Source organism: Argiope bruennichi, chromosome 2 (assembly GCF_947563725.1).
Source record: "Argiope bruennichi chromosome 2, qqArgBrue1.1, whole genome shotgun sequence".
NCBI classification, from domain to species: Eukaryota; Metazoa; Arthropoda; class Arachnida; order Araneae; family Araneidae; genus Argiope; species Argiope bruennichi.
Window position 1 is genome coordinate 91,301,927 of NC_079152.1, and position 27,589 is coordinate 91,329,515.

A 27,589-nucleotide genomic window follows, 5' to 3' on the forward strand; every position below is an offset into this window, starting at 1 on the left:
AAATACCCTAAAAAAATTAAATTTGGTATATGTTTCATAATTTTATATAAAATTTCGATCTCAATCGTTTAACATAAAAAATACCAAAATTTTTGAGGGTTGTTTTTTTTATAGTACAGTGAAGCTACCATGAAATGTGATTACGGTGGTGTGATTATTTACTTAACGATGTTGTGTAAGTATGCTAGAAAATCAAGGGGGAATATTCCAATTATTTATACCCAATAATAAATAATAATCTTAAATTTTTTTTTACCTTAGCAGCATCTAAGAAATACAGAATACTTTTATATAAAATAATCACCATTCATATATTCCATTTTTTTTAACTGCTTAAACTTCTACAATTGACACAATTACTCGCCATCATTTTCAGAAAGCTAGTTATATTTCAAGAACTAACTACCTATGAAAAGCAAATAAGGTTTCATCCATTACTATAATGACATCTGACCTCATTTTTGTCTTTGTTAATAACGAAAGACGTCTAGACTAAATTCAAAGATAGCTAAATTTTGATATTGTTCTTTATTATGTTACAACGGGTTAATGGATCGTGTGATCTGCTGAGTATTGAATCAATATTTTTTTAAAATCATAATTCTGTGATGGAAAAAAAAAGTTTTTGAAAACAAACATTTGTTCGTAGTGAAACTTTTTGTGATTAATGATCATAGGGAAGTTCCAATATTAGCAAGCACTTGAGAAACTTTCTTTTGAAGTCATTATTAATTCAATAGTGGCACTCAGCTCATTTGAAGCTGGTGGAGCTTAAAGGAAGCCGATTTATCCAAAAATTCGAGTTAAGGAAAAAAAAATTCGTCTAAAAACTGAATGCAACAAAAACAAAAGCCAAAAACCCAGCTATATTTGAACTAAAAATGGTTGGAAAGATTAATTTTTGATGTAAAGATCTTATTAACTGTATTATTCATTAACACATAATGTATTATAAATATATAAAACAGAACATGTGAAATACAAAATTAAATATTAATATCAAATAATGTATAATAATTTTTTAAATAATACGTAACGAATAATGAGAAAGGATTCTTATAACTAAAACCCACCTGTAGTAGTCTTTCCAACAGTTTCTTAAATACTCTCCAGTAAAGGTATGCAAGAAATGCATCCAGTATGCAAGAAATGTATACTTTCCTTTACTGGGAGATATGCATAAACAATTTATATCCCCCCCCAGCATAAAATCCGGTAAAATCCTAGATGGGCCCAGATCTTGGCGATTTATTTGAAATCTCGCCAAGGTGACTACTAATTGAATATTTGTTATTATTATTATTTTTCAATTTAAAAACGATACTTGAAGGCCAGAAATAATAATAAATAAAATAAATATAATAAGTAAATAAAATAAATAAAAAATAAAGATAATAAATAAATAAAAATAAAATAAATAAATATAATAAAAAATAAATAAATAAAAATAAAAAATATATAATTAAAAAAAAATGCGTTTAGGTTGCCACATTGGCGACATTATCGCCCTCATTTTTGTTCTTACACACAAGAGTTAAGTGTTTCATAGAAGTAGAGAAAACCGGTGCCTATGCATTAACTGCATGCCACTAGCAAATAACAAGTAAGAAAAAAAAATCGATATTTGGCATGAATCTGGCGTTTTTACAGAAGCTAACTAACCGACTGAAACTAAAATTTGACACAAAAATACACTTTAATCACAAAATCCCAAACCAAATTTTACACTTTCACGTCATTCCGTTTTTGAGTTATCGTGTATAGATGTTTCTGAAAGTACAGATTGACAAATGGTCAACACCTAGTTGCATTTGGCTCAAAATTTGATAAATGTCTCGACTATAGAAGTTAAATCTGTGTACCGAATCCTATCTACAGTCACTCAAAAAAGTATTGGGACATTTGGCTTGAATAACTACAAATCTATTTATAAAACAATTTATCGCATTAAAATAAAAAACAAAACGAATAAAGAAATATTTTAACATTTGGTGTATAGTTTTTAAGGAAAATTTTATTGGTATTTCAGAATTATAATTTGATCTAGCTTTTTAAAGATAATTCAAAGCAAATACGAGTCCAAAAAGTAATGGAACACTTTTGAAATGAGAATTTCAACAAATATATAATGCATCAATAAAATTGAATTCACTGCCATATTTTTATACTATAATTTTAAATATAAAATTTTCATTAGATCAGATTAGTTATAGAAAAAAAGGGCGAGAAACGAAGATATATCGGTTGGTGAGCGACATCTTGTAACAGGTCATTGAAAAAAAATGGAAAATCAGTTCGCTGTACAGGATATATCTTGAAATTGAGTAAATCTACTGTTTTTAGCATCATTATTCATAGGTTCAAGAAAACAAATAGTGTTCAAAACAAGCAAAGATCATGGCGCAAAAGGACATTTATGGAACGTGAAAAGAGATGGATTGTGAAATAAGTTCAATCCGAAAAATAGAGAAGTAAAATTGACTCTGCGAAGTAAAAGTAAGTTTGGAAAATCTGTTAATCCTGAAAATGTCAGAAGTGTTTTGAGAAAACATAAATATCACAGCAAAGTACCTCAAAGAAAGCCCTATATCAACAAACCAAATCGACAAGCTAGGCTAGTATTTGCTAAATTGTTTGTAAAACAGCCAAAAAAATTATGGGAAAACGTAAGTTTTGTTGATGTATGCATACAAATATAATATTTTCGGATCGGATGGCAAGCAAAACGTTTGAAACCAAATACAGCTATGTATGTCAAAAATTTACAACCTACTGTCAAATATGCAGGTGGCACTCAAATAGTCTGGGGTTGTATGGCAAGACTGATGTCGGGAACTTGCATTTTATTGGTTGTACAATGAATAAACATGTCTATCTTTACATACTCAAGCGAAATTTAAAGTAAAGTGAGAGCAAGCTGGGAATCTCAAGACGTTTTAAATTGTACCCAGATAATGACCCGAAACATAGAAGACCCATTATTGATATTTGCAAGTAATGGGCCCTCTACCATGGTCCTAGTGTTATTAAGACTATTTCATAAAGTCAATACCTTAATCCCATTGAGCATGTGTAGGATTATTTGCAGCAAAAAACCATATGAATATTAAATTTCTAATAAGCAGGAGTTAGGAAAACATTTGGTCGAAGTGAGGGCCAAAATTGATGGGTCATTTTACAAACAATTGGTCCAACCTATGCCAAATAGACTACAAGAGGTCATAAAAAGCAAAGGCGCCCATCAAAATATTAACTTTTAAGTTTGCATTGTTTTTCGTAATTTATTGGGAAGTGTTCCAATACTTTTTTGAGCACGTTTTTTATTTGATTTCCTTTATTTTCAATTATAGCCATAATTGCATTAATATGAGAGTTTTGTTTGAATTATTATGATTTGTATATATCAAAATAATATTTATTTCTTTGTTTTGGTTTCATATGTATATTGAAGTGAAATATTATGATAAAAATCTGTGATGTGGTGTGTGCCAATACTTTTTTGACAGACTGTATATAGTCCTTTTCGTTTTGTAGTTATTGTATAAACTATTCGAACAACCAGACTTCCTCAGAAGTTGAGAGTTTACTCAAAATTTGATAGAAATCTGAACATTTCGTATAAAACAGTATACCAAATTTCAACCGTCTAGCTCAAAGAGTTTTTAAGTTATCTTTGTCACAGACAGACAGACGGACATTTTCCAAAAATCTGGTTTTCGAACACAGGAAGTTCTAAAACGTGGAGATTCATCAAATTTTCGAGTTCGAATTTTTGGATGATAACTATACTTCCTCTATACTAAGTGTACAAGAAAGTAAAAACTGAAGATTTTAAAAACAATGACTTCCATAAACAAGAATTTTAATAAATAAATAAACTATAGAACAATTATCATATAAACTATAGAACAATTAATAAATCAATAGAACAATTGTTTAGTTACTGAATTAGAAACAATTGAATTCAATCTAATGAGTTCAATGTTTTTAAAGTATGGATTGCTTTTTTAATGGAATGCATTAATTATACAGAAGCAAAATTGGACGAAGCCGCCTTTTATAGGAACCTCCAGTTCAAACTAACTTAGTGGAAAATCTCCAATACCCGACCATGGCAAACAATTCTTCATTAAAGCGTACATCGTTCTACCAGCGTTAGAACAATGATGGCTAACAACACACTCAGAAAATGGAAGCCATAACCATTTTCTTTCGACTCATGGATATCAGTCATGTCATACCTTAACTCATTAGGTCTCTAATTGACATCTATTTTTGCCAAACCACAATGGCTGCTGATATTTTTACTAAAGAAAACATTTGGCGTTTCAAAGATCGTTTCTATTTTAATTATAATTGTTTACTATTTAAATTAATAGGCAATTACAGTTCTTTTATTTTTAATGATAACATCGTTGATTGGATATTTAGTTATTGAATATGCATATTATTCCACTGTCTGTAACTTATATCTTCTTAAATAGTAATCTCAAACACAAATGGCTTTGCATATCGTGAGATGCGGAAAACTTTGGTAATGCTTGACTTTTTAAATATTTTTTTAATTATTAATGAAAAAATAATTATCAAAATTAACATACATGTTCCATTAAAATTTATTAAACAACTCTGATGAATAATTTTTTAATCAGCCATGATTGGAGGATTTTGCTTTTCTATATAAATATGATAGGAGCTATAAAAAATGTTTTAAACCGAAAAATAATTGGAGTGAAAACGTTTAAGTAAGAAACCTTTGTTTCTTATTTTATCTGTATTCATCTGTTCCGCAAAAGGCTTTGCTGAAAAGGTTACCACATTAGTTTTTATGGCAATTTTAAGAAATTTTACCGTTCTTTTAAGAGGATGTAGAATCAGAAATTCTTGCTGGATTTTTCTTAATTATTATTTCTCTTCCAATTTTTTAAATCAATTTTTATTATTAATTTATTGTTTTCGCTTCTACATTTTCTAGATTATGCTATCCAAACTGTCATAACTAACCTTCTCTCTCTCTCTCTCTCTCTCTCTCTCTCTATCAAAAAAAAAATTGTTGAAAGTTGTGACCAAGAATTTTTCTCGTCTTTCCTTAACAATTATGCAAAAAATTGGCTAAGAGTAGAGTACAATTTGCTTATATTTTTTTTCCTAAACAACTAGAATAGAGATTCTGGAAAACAACAGTAGCATTAGTTGCGAAATAACTAACCATAAGCGAAGAAAATTGAATTTAATTCACATATCAGTCAAATTTGGTGAAATGGCTTGAATGAAAATGATTTTCAAAGCTATTTCTTACTATTACGTTAAGTACGGATGAAATCTAAATTCCTTTCCCAAAATAGTTTGCATCGATTCTCTAAATTTTATTTTGTGTACTATTTTTATCACTTCCATTTAATAAGTATTTTAAAAATATTTAGTTGAGTGAAAATCTCACCATTTCGAACGAAACTGTAGCGAAATTCACCAATGAGTTAACATTTCATAGATTCGTGAATTTTCATACATTTCTTGTATTTCACAGCTGCAAATTGTACTTAAATGTAAACCGTTTGTCATTAGAGTAAAACAACTCCAATGCATCACACAACAGATTATTTAATTAATATTGGAAGAATACAGTATTAAAATTTTTCTGTGACCCTTTGTGAAAATAGCTATATCTCTTGCTATATTCCCAGAAACAGCCAATTCCCTATTGAATAATTGCATATAATTAAAAAAAATGTAACTATGACCTTATTTTTTAAAGAAATCTGGCCTTTTTTGCTACCCTGATCTGGCAATCTTGATTTGTAAATATCTTCAACAAAAATGAATTGAAGAAGGAGAACAGCAATACCTCTCGAACTATGAAAAGTCTACCTTTGTCCAATCATTATGGCAGCTGGAATTCCCATCTTTTCAAAAGCCTACAAGTAGTTAGCATTGTTTCTAAACGAACCTGATCGCTCCAAGCTGATTATTTCAATTGACCAAGTAGCCAAGAGCCTTCTCTCATGACCTCACGTAACAGCTTACTTAAACAAAGGCAATGATTATTCAAACCGTTGGAACTTTTCACTCTTTTATTAAGGCCGATAAACAGACAGCCAATCATTAACGACCAAATGCCACAGTTTTTATTATGCGAGTGAACGTGCTGCCACCAAAGAGATACAGCACAAAAGCTTTTGTTGAAAAAATCCGTTAACTCCATCTCTGGTATGCCGGATGGATAATTATCGGATTATGCTGCTCGATTGTGCTGAAGTGGTTGATACGTCCTCGTTAAGGTATCGCAGGTGAAATGGCTTTTGTTCCGTCACCTGCCCACGTTTTTGCTACAAGAGGGCAAATCAAAAGAGATCCTGCTATTACCCGGTTGGAGTGATAAGAAATGAAGCGTCCCTTTCATCAACAAATAATGAAGGAACAAAAAATTAAATAAAAGGCTGAAGAAGAATCGTTGCCCGATATAATTTACTTTTGACTAATTAGACAGATCGGCTCTATGGTTTCTGTTAGTACATCTTGAAGCCATATGCAAAAGTGTTAAATCATATTCCTGATATTTTAATAATAATTAGAATAAGAATAAAATCAAGAGTACTCTCTCTTCAACTTTCTCGTTTGTTTAAAACGTATAGTCGACCAGCAAGAGTAATTTTCCCCAAATTATTAATCTTTGGTGTGAATTTAGCATTTTTACTGAATATATCGTGCCATCTTTGGCTAGTTTTTTGGCGATTAATCAATGGCATGCCATTAATAGTACCCAAATTTGTATTTTAGATGCGTTTTTCCCAACGTATTGAAATAAAAAGTTGGCACAAATCTGCGCTTGTAGTCACAAAATGACATAAATTTGATATATTGAAGACATTGTGTCTTTGAATTACCACTATTGCATGTTTCTAAAAGTATAGACTGACAGATGGTCAATCTCTTGTTGAATATGGCTCAAAATTTGATAGATGTCGAGACTATAGATGTTAAATCTGTATACCGAATTTTATCCATCTAGCTCTCTTCGTTTTGTAGTCATCGTGCTAAATTACATTTGAACAACCAAACAGACAGATTTCATATGAGCGGATTTTGTTGAAAATTTGTTAAAAATGTACAAATTTGGAATGCACTAAATTTCATCCGTTTAGATAAAAGCCTTTTTGAATTACCTTTGTCATAGACAGGCAGCTGGTATTTTTCAAAAATGTATTCTTCGAACTCAGGGAGGATTCTGGCTACTTTCGGATTCAAGGAATTTCTGAAACACTGAAATTCGTCGAAATCTCCAAGTCGAATTTTTTTCATCTGTTTCAATACTTTTACAATGCATACTTCGTAATGAAAATATAAAAACACCTTTATTATATTCATGCAATGAAATGCCTATCCACTACCTTCACCCTTATTTGACATTTACAAGCAGCAGACAACTAAGACAGACTATAAATGAAGTCTAAAATCTTAAACTGTCTATGCAAAATTTGAGATAGCTTCCTACGTAGACCAGATTTAACAGGAAAAAGAAAAGTTCTAGTTTAATTTTTAGAATGCTCGTAATATAAGCATATTAAGACTAATATCTAAGCAAAAATTATTCTTAGCACGATTTGTCTTATTAAACAATCTACCATTAAAATATGTTCTTCGTAGCATGCGATATATGCAGAATCATAAATGCATTATTGTTGAAATTTAATTCCTCAACTTTTGAGTTTTCTGTAGTACTTCACGTAATTTGGCAATAAACACTTCAGGTCATGTGCTCTAGATTTATCTTCAAAAAATGTCCAGAGCAAAAATAAATAAATAAATAAAAAATGCTCATAGATAATGCTGTGACACGAACGAAATGTTCTACAATTCAACATTGTAAATTAGCATCCATTTGAAGAATATATGTCAACTTTTTTTAATATTTATTTTCTCTTATACGTAGTACAGAGAAAGTACAGTAATCGAGAAAAAACTCAAACTCGAGGTTTTGACGAATCTCCATGTTTTAGACCGCCCTGAGTTCGAAAAACACATTTTTGGAAAATGTCTGTCCATGGCAAAAATAACTCAAAAATGCTTTGAGCTAGATAGATGAAATTTGGCATACGGTCTTCACACCAAATTTGCAGATTTCTATCAAATTTTGAGTAAAATTTGGAGGAGTTTCGTCGGTTGGAATATAAGTTAACACGATAACTACATAACGAAGAGAGCTAGATAGATAAGATTCGGTACACAGATTTAAATTCTATAATGTAGGCGCCTATCAAATTTTGAACCAAATTCAACTACAGGTTGACTGTCTGTCGGTCTATACTTTCAGAAACTTGTAAATGCGGTAATTAGAAAACTCAAATTTGGTATGGGATTTTAATGCATAAAATATATTTAAATGTATCAAATTTTGTATGGGATTTTCTGACAAAAATTGTTGTTTTGTGTCAAATCTTTGTTCCGATAGATTGAGAAAAGCGTGTCTAAAGCAAAAATTCGATTTTCGGATACTATTAACTGCATGCCAGGGATAAAAATACACGATAGATCCAGTATCATACATTTTTTTTAGAAAGTTGTATAAAGGATACAATAAAATAGATGAAATTCTTATGAATTGAAAGTAATAATTTAATAAGCCTAGAAATGATTTAAGTTGAGATACATGTGCTGAAGTTTTGATCCGAACCAACCAATCCAATCCAACCGAATCCAACCTACCCTAGGGAAACTAGGGTAGGTTGAAAACCTCTTTCATTATGTGTATGTCCTAAAAATTCAACATCTCTTTTGAAACATTGATACTTCTTTGCATTTAGTATTGCATTATATTTTTGTGGAATTTTCCCTATTGAGGAAAAATGTTCTGCTTCAGTAGCCAATGAGATAAAAATATCATCAGAAAAAAACCTCTTGAATATGAATTAATAACTCTTGAAAGTTAGCATCCAATTCAATCTGTTGATATGCTTGTGACAGTTATAGTTTACTAAAATACTTGGCTCCCCTCAAAGTAGCAAAGAGATCTTATTTAATAAGAAGTGAATACTTATTAGGATAAAGATATATATTTAGTTACTTTGAAATCGCTACACAACCTCACATCATTATTCTTCTTCGCAATAGGCATTGCCTACTTAGAATATTCAACAAAATGTCAAATATTATTAGTTACTAATCTTTTAATTACATCAAAAATATAATTTTTCAAGCAAATGGAGCAAGTTTAACTTTGCAAAAAACAGATTGGCAAATATCTTTCATTTTAAGAATAAGTTTAATTGGTCGATCATTAATTGGAAAATATTTATGTACTTGTTCTTAAATGCTACAATACTGTTCAGACACTCTGAGGAAAACTGAGATAATATTATTCCAATTTAGTTTAAATGCTGATAACCAATTTTTTCGAGAGAGAGCAGGCTGATTACCTTTCACAATAATAAGTGTAACTTACTGATTGTTACATTGCACTTCTTGAGGATTTCTTCTACCAATGGGATTTCTAGTGCACACTCTCGTTTTTGTTGGCGAGACATAATTTCAATTCCAGGTAAATTTTTCTTTCTGCATACTTCAGATATTATGGAAATATCAGTGGCATTATCAAGTTCTATATGTAACTACTTACCATTAGTAATAATTAGAATAATATGCTTTTCCCTGCCTGAAACTTGAATTATAGATTGCATAATTCAAGTTTCAAGCAGTCAAGAAGCAGATTGTATAATAGATATTGAATGTGACCTCAGAGACATTCAACCATTTTAACTTTTTTTTTTTTTTTTTTTTTTTTACTTTCTCGTATACATAGTATAGAGAAAGTATAGTAATCGAATTCAGTTGTTTCAAATTCAGCAGCTAAAGAATTGTTCCATTTGTTCTACACAAAGCGCAATAATTTATTTATTTATTAAAATTCTTGTTTATGGAAGTCATTATTTTTAAAATCTTCCATTTTTACGTCCAAAAATTCGAACACGAGATTTTGACGAATCTACACGTTTTAGGCCAGCCCGAATTCATAAAAACATATTTTTGGAAAATGTCCGTCTATCTGTCTGTGACAAAGATAACTCAAAAATGCTTTGAGTTAGACAGATGAAACTTGATATGCAGTCTTTATACTAACTTTATAGATTTCTGTCAAATTTTGAGCAAAATCAGCTCAGAGGAAGTCTTCCTGTTCAGCTGTTCGAATATAATTTAACGCGATAACTACAAAACGATGAGAGCTAAATAGATAAAATTCGATACGCAGAATTTTAACTTCTGTAGTCCAGGCACTTATCAAATTGGGAGCCAAATCCAACAAGGTATTGACCATTTGCCAGTCTGTACTTTCAGAAGCGTGCATACGCGATAACTCAAAAACGTAACTACATAAAAACGTAAAATTTGGTATAGGATTGTGCAACTAAAAGTGTAGTTTTGCGTCAAATTTTAGTTTCAGTCGGTTGGGAGAATCACGTCTAAAACATAAATTCGATTTTCAGATACTATTAACCGCATACCAGGGAATAATAGCCAAATAACTCACAGGATATATTCAGTGAAAATGCTAAATTCACGCCAAAGGTAAATATTTCGTAACTATTGTGCGCCAATGTTAAGCAAGTCGTTCTCAGGGATAACACCTTTATTAAAGTGTATGCGAGAAAGTTTTTGGAGACTACTCCCGGTGATTTGTAGACGCGCTTTTGTTTTTGCTCATACAGACTGATATGTCCAGTTTTTTTCACACACAAGAAATATTGCAGATTTATATTTGCATTCAGGAGGGCATTGGATAGTCCCGCATCGGAAATATTTTAAAAACATTTTCTTACCCTATGTACTTGCTGAAGCGTATTTGGACAGCTGCTAATTTTCCTTACAGTAAATTTATTTAAGACGAACTTTGTTCACGGCAAGTGTGAATGTCTTCATATCTGCAGGAGGATTTTCAGTATTCCATTGGATCTGACAGCTTAAGTTCTTTTTTTGATGGAACCCCTTTTCGAGGCTTTTGTTATCCAAATTCCCAAACGAAACGATCATGCAATGCTTCATCAAGAAACGCACCGAAATCGCATGAAAATGCCAATCTTTTTCAGTTTCACTAAATATTGAGAAACCGATTCTCTGGATGTTTGGTTTCATCGCCGAAAACAGAAGCACTCAGCAATAATTATCAACTTTACTTGACTTTTTCGAAAATAGCAAATTCTGTAAAATTTATAAGTATTTGATCCAACTAAAAATCTGAAGACCAATACTTTCTTATTCACTTCAACATTGTTTGCACGAAAAAATTGTACCAGCTGTTCAATGTATAAATAAAACCGTTCAGTTCCATATCAAACGAATGTAAAGTGCCGATTAGGCAAACTTATTCATGATGATACGAAATGGAAAGCAGCAAAACAAATAATGACAGACAAAAAAAACAAAAACAAAAATCCTCGCAAGTTTTTTTTTTTAAAAAAATCGATAATTCTTGATAATGTATTTCAAGGAGTAACTTTATTGCTGAGAAATTTTAATGCTGAATGGATAAATTGGGAAAAGAAACTTTATGTGGTTCTTAAAAGCATATTATTACATTAAAAAAATTTTTAATCCATTAAAATTAATTTGCTAGCTGTTGAGGTCAGTCGTATTCATTTTTATAAAACATTAAAATCACTAAATCCAAATTATTATTTCTTAATAGATATTACAGTAATATTTGTTGAATGCCCGCAAAATGAGAACAACCAACTAATTAAAATTGTTTCCTGGATGCGATGATCTTGCTCTAATTTCCGGGTTACAAAACAACTTCAGTATGTTTATATTTCCACACCAAAATAGTGGATGGATGTTTGACCTCAAAAAGTCCAACTCAAATCCATGATCATCTGATTTTTGAATTCGTCTTTCGATAATTTGAAAAGTTTTTTATCGATAAGAATCAATATAGATAAATATGATTATACTGTTCAAATTCAATTGAGTACTTGTATATTAAAGGCCGCGGTAGCAAGGTTATGGCTTCAGAGTAGGAGGGTTCAAGATTCGAAAACCAGTTCCACCAACAGAACTGCAATATAAGCAGGCTTAGTACATGCCAAATACATGGAGGTCAAATGTGTTACCAACAATGCAGCACAGAAATTTGGAGAGCAAGTTGCTGCCATGGAAATCCGGCACTAATCACAATATGCATAAATATAAATGTAGTAACATAAGCAGTGAAATGTATAGTAATAAAACTTATTTAAAAATGCTCTTTAAATTTTATTAAATTAGAAAAAAAATTATACGGAAATAAAATTGTTATCAGTGAAAAGCAAATTTTAAAATAATGTAAAAATGTTTTTTTGTGCGATAATATGCTTTAAAGTTATGGTGGAAAATGTTAAAACTCTGATTAAATTTAATTAAAAAGCCAATAAAAACTTTGTAAAATTCTTTCTTTACTGAAAAAATGCCTAATTTAGAAGCTCTAGAGCAAGTAGTCTGCTCTGTGATTTGAATGATAATTGCGTAATTTGAAGGTAGTATCCAACCTATATTTACTATCATACGAAAAACCAACAATAAAAAGCATATGCTTATGCATTATGTGACCAAAATGTGCATGTTATACCAATGTTTAAAAAAATGATACTTAGCACAGCATGCAATACTTTTTTAAATATGCAATCAGCAGTTCACTTCTTAACATATTATGAATAGGATACTAAATTATTAACACCTCACAAGGTTAAGCTAAAAAATACCATTATCCTTAATTTCTAAACAGTAAGCATTTGGGCAACATAATATGCAAATTGAGCAACTTTGGGCATTTTTTTTTAAATATGATGTACTTATTATATTAATGTCTCATTTTAAAAGAACATGAAATCTCTTTTAGGACGGCTACAGTTTGAAATTTTAAAACAAGCTCAGATGATTCTTAGATACATACTATTGTAATAAAATATGACATTTCATTTTAGATTTAATGTAGCAGACTCTTTGGTGAAAATGGGTTTCAAATCTGGAGATCTCTGCTTCCCAAGTTGAGATCTTACCTACAAACAACTGTAGCCCATTTAAGATTGTACTCTATAGTATTTAAATATTGTTTTCAAAAGAAAATACAAAACTCATTTTTAACCTATGATGAATAAAAAAAAGTAAAGCTCAAGGGTAAAGAACAGCCAAAAAGAAATATTTTAGATACTACGTTAATATTTACTAATCTTTAATATAAAAACTAAAAACAATTTTTTTCATTAAATAATTAGTTTATTAAATTATTATGAAGTCTTGATTTAATTCTGTTTATTAGGATTTAAAAGAATTAAATTATTTAAATAAATTATATATATTTAATAAGAATTCCTAATGAGAAATTCCCTCACATTTAAAATAATACCTTTGCAAGTAGCATTATCACAATTTTTTTAATAATTAAATTACAATAAAAATATAAACAGACTCTCTTTTACCAACTAATTTATCTATTAAATAAGAATCACTATTATAAAACTGATATCCAAATATAAAATTTTTATTTAGAAAAGAACATTTACTCAAAATTTAGTGTTAAAGAAAAATGGCTTTTCAAAAAAACTAAATATATATAGGCTATAAAGAAAGGATAAACACTTTTGCAATAAGTATTTTGTTAGAGAAACAGTCAAATGCTTTCCCCACTTTTTAAATAATGTTAAGAATAAAATTATCAACCAAGTAATTAGAGTATAGATAAATTAATCCATCATGAGAATAAAATCCTAATTGTTTATTGGTACAGCATCTGTATTGTCTGCATAGAAAAGAATAAATGATGTTGATGACATTGTTTTCAAAATTTTAAGAGTGCTTTAAGACCTAAAATATTGTGTAATTGATGAATACAGCTAAAACAACAGTAGATGATGTATAATAGTTTCTTTTTTAATCAAATTTTGTAAATTAAATTTAATAAAAAATTACCAAGATACAAAATAAATTATTTTAATAAATAAAGCAATTCTAACATTATTTTTATTCAAAGACATAAACAATAATTGAATATCACAGGAAAATTATATTTTAATTAAATATAAAACAACAATATTTATAACAGTAACATGCATTTTTTAAATTTTATATGGAATAAACAATGATAACTAATAAGAATAAAAATACAGCCTTACTTCTGTAGACATGATTTTCTTAATATAAAACACTTTATAAAAATTTTAAGATATTAACAAATTAAATAATGTCCAATAAAATAGATTTTATCAATATACATAATACATTTTTATAAAACATTCAATTTAAAACTTTTATCACAATACATAAGCTTCATTTTTGGAATAAGAAATAAGTTTCTTAAAAACAACCTAGAGCATTAATGTTTTAATAAATTAAAGAATAGACTTTGCACACACACACATACACAAATATAATTTATAATATTATCTGAAGCTGAAAATAACACGAATTAGAAAAATTAAATTTTCTTTCAACAAGGAAATTCTTTCTTAATCCTCAATCTATGAGCTATTTTTAACACTTGTTGAAACCCAACACTTAGGAATGCATTCAAATGCATTTGCAACAAAGCACGTGGTATTCAAACACAATACTATAAAAATATACAATAATTAAATACTATATTAGAATTTATTTAAAGTCTATGATAGCCCATGAAACTATGGAAATAATTTCAATTTAATGCAGTGTCTAAGGCAAGAAGATTAATCATAATTAGGCAACAACTTTTACAAAGGCACCAGTCATTTTGCTTCCATAATGTCCAGCCCAAAACTGGCAGTCCTTTCCATAATGCTGAAAATAAACATAACGAGCTAACCCAACATTTTCAAAAGTGTGAGTGACCTAGAATAAAAATAACATTATTAAATAGTGATTTTTTTAAGCACAACATGAGATAAAATAAAATTTCAAATATTTGCAAAAGATACAACACTTTGGTAAATTACTTTTCCAGTTTGAAAGGGAAGAAATGTTTAAACCATGCCTCAAATCCTAAACTTAAGAATGATTATTAACTCAACAATAATTAAAAGCAAGTTGCTAATTTTTTATATAAACAATTCAACAAGAAAAATGTCAACATTAAATCAGAACAAAACTTTTTGACTTTAAAAGCATGCAAAAGTTTATAAAAAAAATAAAGGAAAAAAAAAGTTTTTTTAAAGGATGGTTCTTTAAAACCATACATGAAAGAAAAGATGAATATTTAATATGTTAAACATCAATGTAAAAATGGGTTCCAATGTATCAATATATATATAGTGAGAAAACAAAACAATTTACAATGAAAGAACAAAACACATTAGATTTATACATATAAATGGAAAAAAGAGACTTCCAAAATCTAAAATTAAGTCAAAACAATTGAACTAAAATAAAAATATCCAAAAGTAAGAGAACCATACAACTTCAAGTATTTTTGAATGATACAGAACTTGTAATCACAATAATTAGTAGTTCTGCATATTTCCATATAATATTAAATATTTTTCAATTTAGTAACATTCCAAGCATCAATGAATTTTAAAATAGAAGTTGTACTCCTCCAACCCCAAATATAAAACTATTATACATTTTTGCTTATGGTTTTATAAAAATCATTTCATACTAGCAAAATATTAGCAAATTAGATTGACTCAAACAGTATAAATAGTAAATTCAGGGACACGAATAATATTCCGAATGAACTTGCATTCATTAGAATGGAAAAAAAAACTTCAGAAATGATACACATAAATTTTTAAAACAGTATTTGCAATAATGAGATAAAGAATTAATAATTAAAGTAAAGGAAAAATTGAAATTCACAATTAAGAAAATACATACACACACAAAGCAAAATATTATGTTGCACTTGCTTTTGTATGAAAATATAATTTTAAATTAAATTATCCTGCCAATTTAAAAAATGTGAATTGTGAATTTATCTTTGGTTACTTAAAAATCACAATGTTTGGTTAGAAAAGGTACTTTTCTGTCTGCTAAATAGTATCTGTCACTTAGTGTAAATGCTGCTATAAAATGTCACTCCTTTTTTCACAACCAGTGTACTAGTAAACAATTATAGTTTCATTTCCTCCCTATATATTTCTCTCTCTCTACCAATCATTTGGTTGATTAGTCCTTTATTATATTTAATCATATCATGCAGGATGGATAAATTGATTTTTAATAAAAGGAAACAAGTGTAGCAAATAATTCTATGAGAGATTAAGAAAAACATGAATCTCAGTTTTCAATATCCAAAAAAGCAGAGAAAGCAAAGATTCTATGTCAAAATGAATTTGGAATTTGAATTCCCCTTTAGATTACAATTTAATGTTTGAAAAAGTCAGTTTATTTAGTTGCAAGAATTGGCTTCATAAGAACAAAAATGACAAAAAAGTATTAATGCCTGGTACGTTATTTGAACCCTTTTTACATCAGAGGACAAATTTTTCTTATTTCTAATTTCCATGAACAGTGCTTCTTTATTTGATTGCCTGATCCAATTTTAAATATAAATTTATTTTTAAATACAGCTTGTTTAAAATTATTTAAATTCTAAATTTCCCTTATTCTTTATTTGCTGCATCCAGTATTATTGTTATTGTTAAATGCATAGATGTAAATGTGATACTATTTCTTTAATAACTTCCCGAATGCCATTCTTCTCAACCTACTGTTCCTCTCTATATTTAAATCAAAAGTCATCTACTAGGCATTCATGCAATAATGTTACATTCTCATAATAATTTTATATTCTCATAATAACTTACCGAATGCCATTCTTTTCCAACCCACTGTTCTTCTCTGTATTTAAATCGAAAGTCATCTACCAGGCAATCATGGAATGATGTTATATTCTCATGATAATTTTCATTTAACAGGGCTACATACAAATGATATTCAGAAGCACAGTCAAAACGAGCAGCAAACCTAAAACATAAAATAGAAGATTTTCAAATTTCAGTGAATTAATAAATTATATTAAAAGTGCTATAAATTCCAAAGAGAAAGTATATTCCTGATGTATACAGTAACATTTACTTTTTAAGGCATTACACTACTTAATACCAATACTTAAGATTTTAATCTAAAAAATATACCAATACAAATTTAATAAGCAAGTTAAAAATATATATCTAAAAAATATCACATAATAAATATTTTTAAGTAGTATTTAAAGTGAAACTTTAACTACAACTTTATAACAACCAATCAACAAATCTGATTATGAAGATATTTAATAATATTTAATTGAACATATAAAATAATAATAATTATTAAGATGTTTTAAAAGAATGTAAAATCTCTTAGAAAATTTAAAAATTGTTCCTTATCAAATCTTAAAAATCAAATTATAATATACTTAATGTAAATGAAGAATTATGTATTGTTGCACACCTTTGTATTGAATTAAATCCATTTAAGCATTTAACTTAGAATGAAAAAGTTCAACACATTTAAATACAAAAATAAAGCCAGCAACAACAACAAAAAAAAATCTTAGAAAGATATTTTCTAATTTAAGTTTCCTTAAACTCATATCTAGCTCTTTTCACACAGAAATGAAAATTTTCAAGTTATATAATTTGGGAGGGAGTGAATGGAGATCCTTATTCCGCCATGTTTTTGTAGTTTTTTTAAAAATCATTTTTTTCTTATTATTTACAATTATTTTAGACAAAATATTTCTTCATTTCATGCACTGTTTATGAACACAGAAATATCTTAATATAAATATCGCATATCATTTTCACATCCATCATAAATGGCATCCAATTAATTGGCAATATCTAAATAATAGCACTTTTGGTACAAATTTGAATATAACTAACTTGAGATTAAAAAAAAAAAAGAAGTAAGAAATGATTAGTAAACAAGAAGTGCAAATTCTGATGGATGTAGAAAATAGATCGACATATACTCTTTACATACACCTCTCTTAGACTCGTCTTTTATAAAACATGTATCAAGAAAGAAAAGACAAAGGATAATGATAAATAAAACATGCAGACCAACGAAGTTTATGAAGAGTGGCAAGCAAAGAACGAGATCCTTATACGTTAAATCTGTATAAATTTCATGAAATTTGTAAAGCAATGTTCCTACATGTCAGTGTATGATGTTATGAAGCTCTATTACACACAGTGAATTTTCAAAATTCAGGCAACAGTCTTATAAGTGGCAGATATCTAAAGTTATGTGTCACTGCATTAACTTGTTAGAGTGTTAATGCCAAACTTAATTTAAAGCACAGATTTCAGTAAATTTATTTTAAATTATGTTAGAATCACTAAAATAACTGTGAATTAAAGTTATAAATTTTTTTATAGATATATGTTTAAAATAAATTAAAATATTAAATAAAAGATTACTTTCAAAGGACAACAAAAATATTCAAAATAACAACACTTCAAAATATGGTTGATCAGTGATATATGATAGTAGAAAGTTATTTCATTTTTATCAAGAGTTTGGGAATACAATTACTAAATAAAGCAAAAGGCTTTTCTAAATAAAATAAAATAACAAACAAAAAAGCAATAGATTACATTTGGTTCAACCACAGAAGTAAAATGCAACTGTTCGATAACTTGGACAATGGACATTGATGAATTAAAAAAAAATACCTTTACCTAAATACATAAAAATATAATAAATATCATAGTCATACATATTCTTATTATATTTTACATAATCACATAATATACATTACAATTTTTTAAAAATAAATATGCAAATAAGTTCAATGATCTGCATGAATTTAGATATTATTTAATTATAGCTAATAGATCCAAAAACCGTATCAAAGGAATATGTATGCTACAATTCTTAGAGATGATATTATAAAAACATGACAAGGTAAGTTTTAGAAATATATATTCAAATATCTTTAAAAAATCTCCCACCGTTGCCACTTATGAGAGATATTCTGTTGTATTTTATATAGATAGCATTTACACATACCATTCACCAATTTTTATTTTTGTAGTTTCCACCTGTAAAATTTCTTCAGAAATGCCATTTTCAAGCAAATCAATAAGTTGATGCTTCATACAAGGATAATATGTTGTAGCAAAACATGACTGTGAACCTAAAGATAAATTTTTGCATATAATTATATACTTGAGATCAAATTTCTTTAAATTAAAAAAAAAACTGAAAGTTTTATTTATAAAAAAATGTAAAACTATTAATTTGATTTTAAAATGATTAAGAACAAAAAAAATATATATATGAATTTTTGAATTAAAAAAATCTTGACAACAATTATTTATTAGTATTATTTTTAAGTCTGACAGAGCTAAACAAGGCATACAACTTACACAAAGAAGTATTAATCTCTTTTGAAAAAATAATGAAGACCCAATTAATTTCACCTTTTTCACTTTTTCTTATATCTACATATTGATAATATTCTTTAAGTGATACAAATTTTAACAAAAGAAAAGATTTTACTTCAGTCTCTGTTATATTTTTTTTTAACATATAAAGTTCAAAGCATGCATTTTAAATAAGAAATCATTAATGAGAAGTATTTCTACATTTTTATATTTGTATTATCTAATTAAAAAGATGAATATTAATTTATTTTTAAATTGTTTATAAAATATATAAATGCAAGTTTTTATGATGATCTGTCAAAGAATATATTAATTCATTTTAAATCCATATTTAAAAAATTATCTACAGGATAAACAAATTTGATGTTTTCTTTGGTGATCTGACTAAAAATTCAGTAGAAATAAGGGAAAAAATCAGTGACCCTTCAAAAAACATAAAAAAATCATTGTCCATATACAATTCATTTTTTTGTTGTTGTTATCATTGAATTTTACATTCATTTCTTTAAAGTGACAACTCAACAGTATTTATATCATTACAGGTGATTGCATAAAATGTCTCCAAAAAGAGAGCAAGCTTATATTTCTTTAAATATGCACCCTGGCATATACTTCCAATTAGAAAGTTTCATTAAATAAAGTATAACACTTTTTATTATCAACCTTCATAGAAGCCAAAGTTTAAAAAATTAAATTTTAATATAACTTTCATAGTTTACAATCTATTAAAACATTTCTCCTACAATTATCTTTACACATATAAAATTTCACATATCTATCTAATAGAAAACTTAGATATTTTTTATTTATAAATTTAAAGAGAGACATCTATTTCAAACACATAAATTAATTCAGAGATCAATTTATTAAAAAAATCCATATATAATTATTTGTGTAGTAGTATATCATCCAAATATTATGACAAGAAAGAAATTTGTTTATTAATATAATTCAGTTTGAATGGTCAACAATTGCAATTTTGATTTTAAAAGGAACAAGGAAAAACGGAACAATTACAAATCCCCAAGAATTACTGGAATAACAAACAAGAAAATAAAATTATTATTACAACTGTGAAATAAAAAGGTATATTTCAGTGACAAGGAATGTTTGAAAAAGTTGATACTTTATTCTCTGTGTAATTGTAATGAGTGGATAGTTGTAAGAGAAAACGAATGTCTTTTACTGAATTCCTGGAATTCTTTTTTTAAGTTTGTTTGCAGAACATTTTAATGATAATAACTATAGGCTCTTTACTTTCCCAGCAAGAAACAGGGAATATGAGGTGTTACACAAATAATACAGAAATTAACATTTTGGCTTATCTTTCACTTTTATGCTAGAGTGTGAACAATCAATTCAAACCTCAACATAAAAAAATTAAAAATGTAGAGAATATTTTAACTTAGTAACTTAAGAGTGGTCAAAAATAATCTAAATCAATAAAAATATTTTTAATATCTCAGCAAATATTGTAGATACAATCATGAAACTTTGAGTGCATGAGAATGTAAGAGAAACATTTTATTAATTGTCACTTTTTCACTATGGGACTGGATAGAAATTTCATTTTTGTTAACTTTTTATTATCAGGAGTATGGAAATCAAAATGTTTTCACGCAATTTTCTACCTCATATAATGAAGCTTTGCAACTGAAAATATATGGATAATTGCAATATTTACGAAAATAAATATTTCATCCACCTTTTTAAGACACACTATATAATCAGAGAATGAAGTAATGCATGCTTCTAAGCCCTTCAGAATTACTAAAAAGTAAACAAAATGAAATGCAATATTTTTTTTTTTTTTTTTTCAGATTTAGGGATGGATTATACAGAATATTGATTAACGATGTATAAAACTATAATTATGTCCTTTATTTAAGCACATTAGTATACCACCTTCTGGAAATGTTAAGTAGGTTAAAAATGCCTTTTACAATTTTTCACGTCCTACATTTATGTAGCATGAAATAACGGTGGTCAGAAATGATTACTGAAGAATCTTCTAAATACTTACAAATATATAGTTACTGAAGAATCTACTGAAGGTTTAGAAATGTATAGTTACTGAATGCTTACAAATATATATTCAGTATACTAATAATAAAGATGAATGTGTGTGTGCGAGCTGGAGTTTTACAAACTAGATTGCTTTACTTACAGTTATATATTTGGAACATATATACCTCGGAGGGTGGAAATGTGCACCATAAATTTTACACCATTTTAAAATATAAAAATTGTTTTTTTAATTATGCCAATTTAACAATCAGGGTAATATTTACTAAGCTTTGAATTTTTTAAAAAAATTATCTTTTTGATTAATTTTTAACAACAGATTACATTCAAATATTTAGTAATGCAATTTTCTTCCAATATTGAGCAGCTAAGGTAGAATGATCCTATTTAATAACTGAGAAGTTTACAAGATAGAGAGAAAAAAAAAAGTGAATACAATATCATGAAATTCAGAACATAGATGAACTGGATATTTAAATTTTTAATAACATTCAGATGTTATGAGATTGTCTCCATTAGTAAGCTTCATGTACACGATAAACAGAACTTAACTAAGACAATTAAAATAACATGGCTAATATCGGACAATTTGGTGGAATCATGAACATGGTGTTATAAAAAATGTTTTACATGAAATCAAATATAACTAATATTCTCAGCAAACTAGTTAGTGTCCTGAGGTGACTACTATATATATATATATATATATATATATATATATATATATATATATATATATATATATATTATTCAATGAATTCAAATGCTTTATTTAAAATTTATATAAACTAACTTCTTCCTGTGGTTTTATGCTTTCATTTATCACCTAGTATAAGAGGTAATTTTAAAAACAATTACAATACCAATCAAAGACATTCTGGTTTAATTCATCACCAAAACACAAAAGAGTTTTTAAAGATTCTTATAACAAGAAATCAAAATCTTCCTTCCAGTTATAAATTTTCCATAGCAAATATAACACTATCAATTTTCGAGATTCACTAATTACATTTATAGTAAAGTAATAGACAACTTTACCATTAAAATAAATTAGTATAAGTGTGAACTTCAAAAATTCAATATAAAATAAGTTAGAATCCTTTTATTATAGAAATCTCTTTACCAACTTCCTGCGGCACAGGCTCTGCTCCAGCAGGAGGGTTCTCAATAATAAATCCATCTCCTCTGTTGCGTGTTATTACCCATTTAGCCAGGCCCTCTAAGAAAAATGGTTTTTATATTATATTATTGAACCATTTAATGGCAAATGATATCAATAAATATAATAACACTATTAAATAAGTACTAATGGAATGAAATATTATAATAATAAATGGATAATATAATAATAAAAATAGTGAAAAAACATTTTATTAATAATTTTGCTATATTTAATTATGATATAAATAATACATTGAGATATAATTTTACATTATGATATAATTTGATACATTTGAGGCTAATCAGTTCCAAAAGAGAACAAAAAGTGTTTTACCAGTCCACAAAAGAGCGAAAAAATAAATAATATAGCTCTTATACTGCTTGTAAAGGGGGAAAAAACTGGTGCAAGAAAAATGTAATAAGATTTCAAGCATCCAGTTTTGATATGGATTAATGGACATGAATTGCGCCAAGATGATAATACTAAAATGTGTATGTATTCAAATTGGCCCACTCGAACAAAAAAATTTGTTCCAGAGGGAATAATTATTATTCACAACCCCTTCAAGCTGGCCTACCTTATTCTAGTTACTTGAAGATATTGCCCAATGACTCAGCCTTGGACTATTGCATAGATATGTATGAATACAATATTATTAATTAAAATTATATTATTTTGTTTTTATTTCAGAAACATTTTTGTTTTGTAAAGGTTAAATGTAAATAAAAGCAATCAATTTTAAATTGGTCAAGGTGTTGATGATACCCAGATATTGATGAATTAGCAGGGATATTCTCGATTTTCAGTTCTTAGTTCTGTTTAGACATCATCAAGAATTATAACAAAAAAAAAAAAAAAACTGTTTCCATTTCTATTTTCAGCAAATAATTCTTCAAAAAAACTGACGATTAATTAAAATAATTTATGACAGTTTCCTTTCCTTCCAAACTTTTATGATGCACAGAATGTCTGGTACTTGTGTATTAACTGCATGACAGCAATTAATTAACAAAGATGTCATGTTCTCTGGTACAAGTAATTAACCACAAAAAAAAAAAATGGATTATGCTGAAAAATGGATTAGCTAGTCTGACACTAGCTAATCCATTTTTCTGACACTAGCTAATGACATGTGGTTAATATACAAGTACAAAATATTCTTACACTAATATGACTGAATTAGTCAGAAGAAAAATAATTAAAGCAATATTAAGTTATATAATTAAATCCTCCCTTATTCTTTTTCCTGGTCGTAATTTTTTAAAATAATAATAAACTATTTTGCAGTTTGTGAATTTTTTTTTAAAAATTATTAAGTTATTTTTTGGAGTTCATTCAATACCTTCCCTCTATTTAGCATTACACATTGCTTATGCTAATCTCAGAACATGCAAAATAAAATTCTACCTACTTATTTTGGCATTTGACCTTACAATTAAGGAATTTTTAGAAGCAATTCTTAATCATTTTTATTATATTTAAAAACATGATATAATATTGTTGTCATGCTTATAAAACTTACATTGTCTTTTAAGTTTTAACTGAATTAAGACAATATAAAATTTTAAAAAATTATGATGGGAAAATTAAGTTTATGTGCTGTAATGTGTATTTAAATCTAATCAATATTTCTTAACCTCAGTTAATTACTTGTTATAAAAATAAGCAACAAAATTAAAAATAAATAAAGAATTTTAAAGCACTGATTACTTAGTTAAAAAAAATCTTAGATGTAGAATTTTATTTTTTTAAGTCAATATTTGGTATTTTTTTACTCAGAGCATTTTTTTTTAAATTTTATTTCAGATGTGTTGATAAAATATTTTGTAATTTAAGGCACATAGTCAATTATAATTTATAATGTGAATTTCTGAATGTGTATTCAAATGGATGAAACACCCTTCTTAAAAATTTTCCAAACATACCTAATTACTTCCATTAAATTTCTTATAAAAATACAATACACACTTTTTTTTTTTTTTTAACCTATACATCACAAAGAATGGTTACTTTCAGACCTAAAATATATTTAAAATTGATATCGCAATGCAATAAAATAAAAAAAATCTAAAAATTTAGGGAATAATGAAATTAAAGTAATATAAAAAGTAAATGAAATTACATGAAAAAAATTTTGTTCCAAAAAATGATTCTGTTGATATAAATACATAGTAGTTTTGAAGCAAATCATACAAATAAAAATTATGCTTTATGAATAATATAAAAATTAATATTCTTTCTCCCCAAAAATAGATATGATAAAATCAATAAATGAGTAATATTTTATGTTTCTAATTGCTGATTTTATTAAAGACTACTTGATGATGTTGTCTGCAACATATGGAATTAAAAGCCGTTAACACATGTAATAGTTTCAATTTATCCACAAATATAAAAAAAAATAATTTTCTATTCACTCCAATTTCTACTTTAACTTCTGAATTATGCAGACTTCTTTTTCCTCATGATGATCATCACATTCGAAAACCACAAAAGTCTTCTCTGCAAAATTTCATTCTAAAGCTATATAAATTGAAAATACTTTCCCGCTACCTCTTTAACCTGCTTTCCACTTCCCCCTTCAGATTGCAAATCCTGCTGTCACAGTTTTCACAAAATAATCTGAATAATAAATAAAAACTGAAGTCTTTCTATAACATTACAAAGAATAAAAAATCTAGTTAGAAAAATTCCCTACCTATTTCTAGTTAAATAAAAAAATAGTTTATATATATATAGATATACTTATTTTTTGGAAAATTCATTACTAGCACAAGTGAAACATACCTTCCCCATATGGATTTTGAATAAGATTCTTGCCATATGGATCATGAATATAAATCTTTTCATAGTAGTGATTGGGAATGTTCCTCAATGAGATCGACGGAATGCACTTTTTTTCTCTTTTACATTTTAACTTCCAAACACTATGGCCATCGACTATACTTTTCCAGTCTTTACAAACTAATCTACAGTTTTTAATTAAATCCTCGGCAGGGACGTAAGATAAAATATCAATCAACAAATCATCGGGTATAGAAAAATTTACAAAACTCATAGTATAATCAAATTCTGAACTATCGCCGGTATTACTTTCAGCATTAGGCTCAGATGAAATTAAATTAGATATTTTCGATCCCATTGAGCAGTAGTTACAAACAAACGAACTATATATTTATTTCCACATATTAATGTTCTACCTTAACATTTTTGAAAAAAAATAAAATATATACGTATCAACACTCAAATGAGCGATTTCATCACACTTTATGAAAGTAGCAATAGTAAATATTGTACAATTGTGCATGCGCCAGTTACAGATTCTTAATCGATATTTCCTTTCGAAGCTTTATTGAAATCGAAACAAACACAGTTATAATGCATAATCGGAGTTTTCAATCAGAGAGTTTGATAAACAGCGCCCGACTCGCAGCACGCAGAACTACAAAACGGAATAGAAGCGGATAACGTGAAAATGATCTTGCAATGCTAACGGACTTTAAAAATTTTCTGAACTGAAATGTTTTTCTGCGCATGTTCAAATTTAACTGGAGAAAACAAGTAATATTCATGTTGTTGCATACGGTTGAGATGAGATATATATAATGAGATATGAGCATAATATTATATATTTTCCTTACTATTTGGCATTTTATAACCATTGATTCTATATTTTCTTCTTATTTTTTTGCTTACATTTGTTATCTTATCTCTATTCTTTTCATTGTGCTTATCATCCTTCTTTTTTTTTTTCTTTTTTTTTCAAATCCAGTGATAGGGATACAAAACGCTAAAATGTTGGGAGTATGAAACAGCTGTTGAAAAACAGGAAGCCAGAAAGGTTGTATTTGTGAATATTCTGAACGAGTATTATTTAGAATATCTTGCTAAGAGTGCAAGTACAGTAAAACCATGTTTAATAAACATAATTCATTTCCGAATCTTATTCGTAATGCAAAACAATTTTTTCAATTGGAATCGATATTAAATAAGACCATCCGTTCCATTCGGAAAAAAATATTTTAAAAATCGTCTTGTAAGTGCTTGCAATCTTCTTTGCTTTCTAAATTCCGATGATTTGTTTGATCTCCGAATGACAATCAAAGTCTGAACAAGCTCAGCGGTCAACGAAAATTTAAAGATGCATAATCTGTTGAAAATGTATTAATATTTTATTTTATTTATTTGTTTATTTTAGAATGGCAACGTTATTTAAGAAATATTTTTTGCTGTCTCATTTTGTAGATGGCAACTTGTAGATCAATCCCAAGATGGAATAAACAAAGTTTGAATTTTTTACCGGTGGGATATCGTTTTTCTATTTTAATATAAAAAGCGAAAGAAAACGGGGTTTTTCTTAGGCAGCTTTAACATTTTTTGGCGTCCGCGACAGGATTTTCTCGAAACAAAATAAATCAAGATGTTTCAAGCAATAAAAGGTTTTAAAAAAGAAGATCTGAAATACGTTGCGTCTGAAATTGGAGAAGACTGTAGTGATCGTAGCGCCATCTTTAATCATGTCATTCTAAAGCGCTACCTATCTACTTTCCCTAATACAATCTATGTATATACTTCTCCCGGGGAACCGGGGAATCCCCGTTCTGTGTATACGTGCGCTAAGCAGCGATGTTCCGATAGTTGTTAGTGTAATAAAGAGTTTATTTTTCTAATAGCGATGAAATGCTTTACACTACACTCTACATGAACATCACCACAAATGGTGACCCGGATAAGAAATCACGCATCTCTTTTGATTTAATTTGATTAATATTATCTTACTAAGTTTCGTTTTGAAACGAAAGCGCACTTCATGATGGAGGAAATCTCAGCGGTGAAGATGCCTAACTTCATTCCGTCCGACCCTTCCCTCTGGTTTACGATGGTGGAGTCAACATTTGAATTGGCTATTCCAAAGCCAATTACAGCTTCTCGCACTAAATTCAACTACTGCGTGAGCACTTTGCCACCTGAAATCGCGATAACTGTGCGCGATATCATTCTTTCGCCAGATGCAACTGACCCTTACAGCCAACTTAAATCTGAGATAATTTCCCGATGCGGAGAATCAAAATCTCAGGAAATTCGT

The 27,589-nt window shown here is 28.0% G+C and overlaps 1 protein-coding gene across 1 annotated transcript; it reads right to left on the reverse strand.

Moving 5' to 3' along the window:
• Positions 1-14,109: 14,109 nt before the first annotated feature.
• On the reverse strand, positions 14,110-25,998 carry LOC129962423 (F-box only protein 27-like). Its single transcript, XM_056076184.1, has 5 exons — positions 25,291-25,998; positions 22,465-22,560; positions 18,940-19,066; positions 16,746-16,905; positions 14,110-14,829 (listed from the first exon to the last, which is right to left on the reverse strand). Exons 1-5 carry the CDS (start codon positions 25,643-25,645, stop codon positions 14,698-14,700), a joined length of 870 nt encoding a protein of 289 aa, XP_055932159.1. The 5' UTR covers positions 25,646-25,998; the 3' UTR covers positions 14,110-14,697.
• Between the last annotated feature and the right edge of the window lie 1,591 nt (positions 25,999-27,589).

What these genes read in the sequence shown, in the direction of transcription:
- LOC129962423 (XM_056076184.1), bottom strand. Translation starts at nt 25,645, where the DNA reads ATGGGATCGAAAATATCTAATTTAATTTCATCTGAGCCTAATGCTGAA. An exon ending in AAAATAAAAATTGGTGAATG is followed by an intron (nt 16,906 to 18,939) that starts GTATGTGTAAAT and finishes TTTATGTTTTAG; the next exon opens with GTTTGCTGCTCGTTTTGACT. An exon ending in TTGGAAAAGAATGGCATTCG is followed by an intron (nt 14,830 to 16,745) that starts GTAAGTTATTAT and finishes TTTTTATTCTAG; the next exon opens with GTCACTCACACTTTTGAAAA.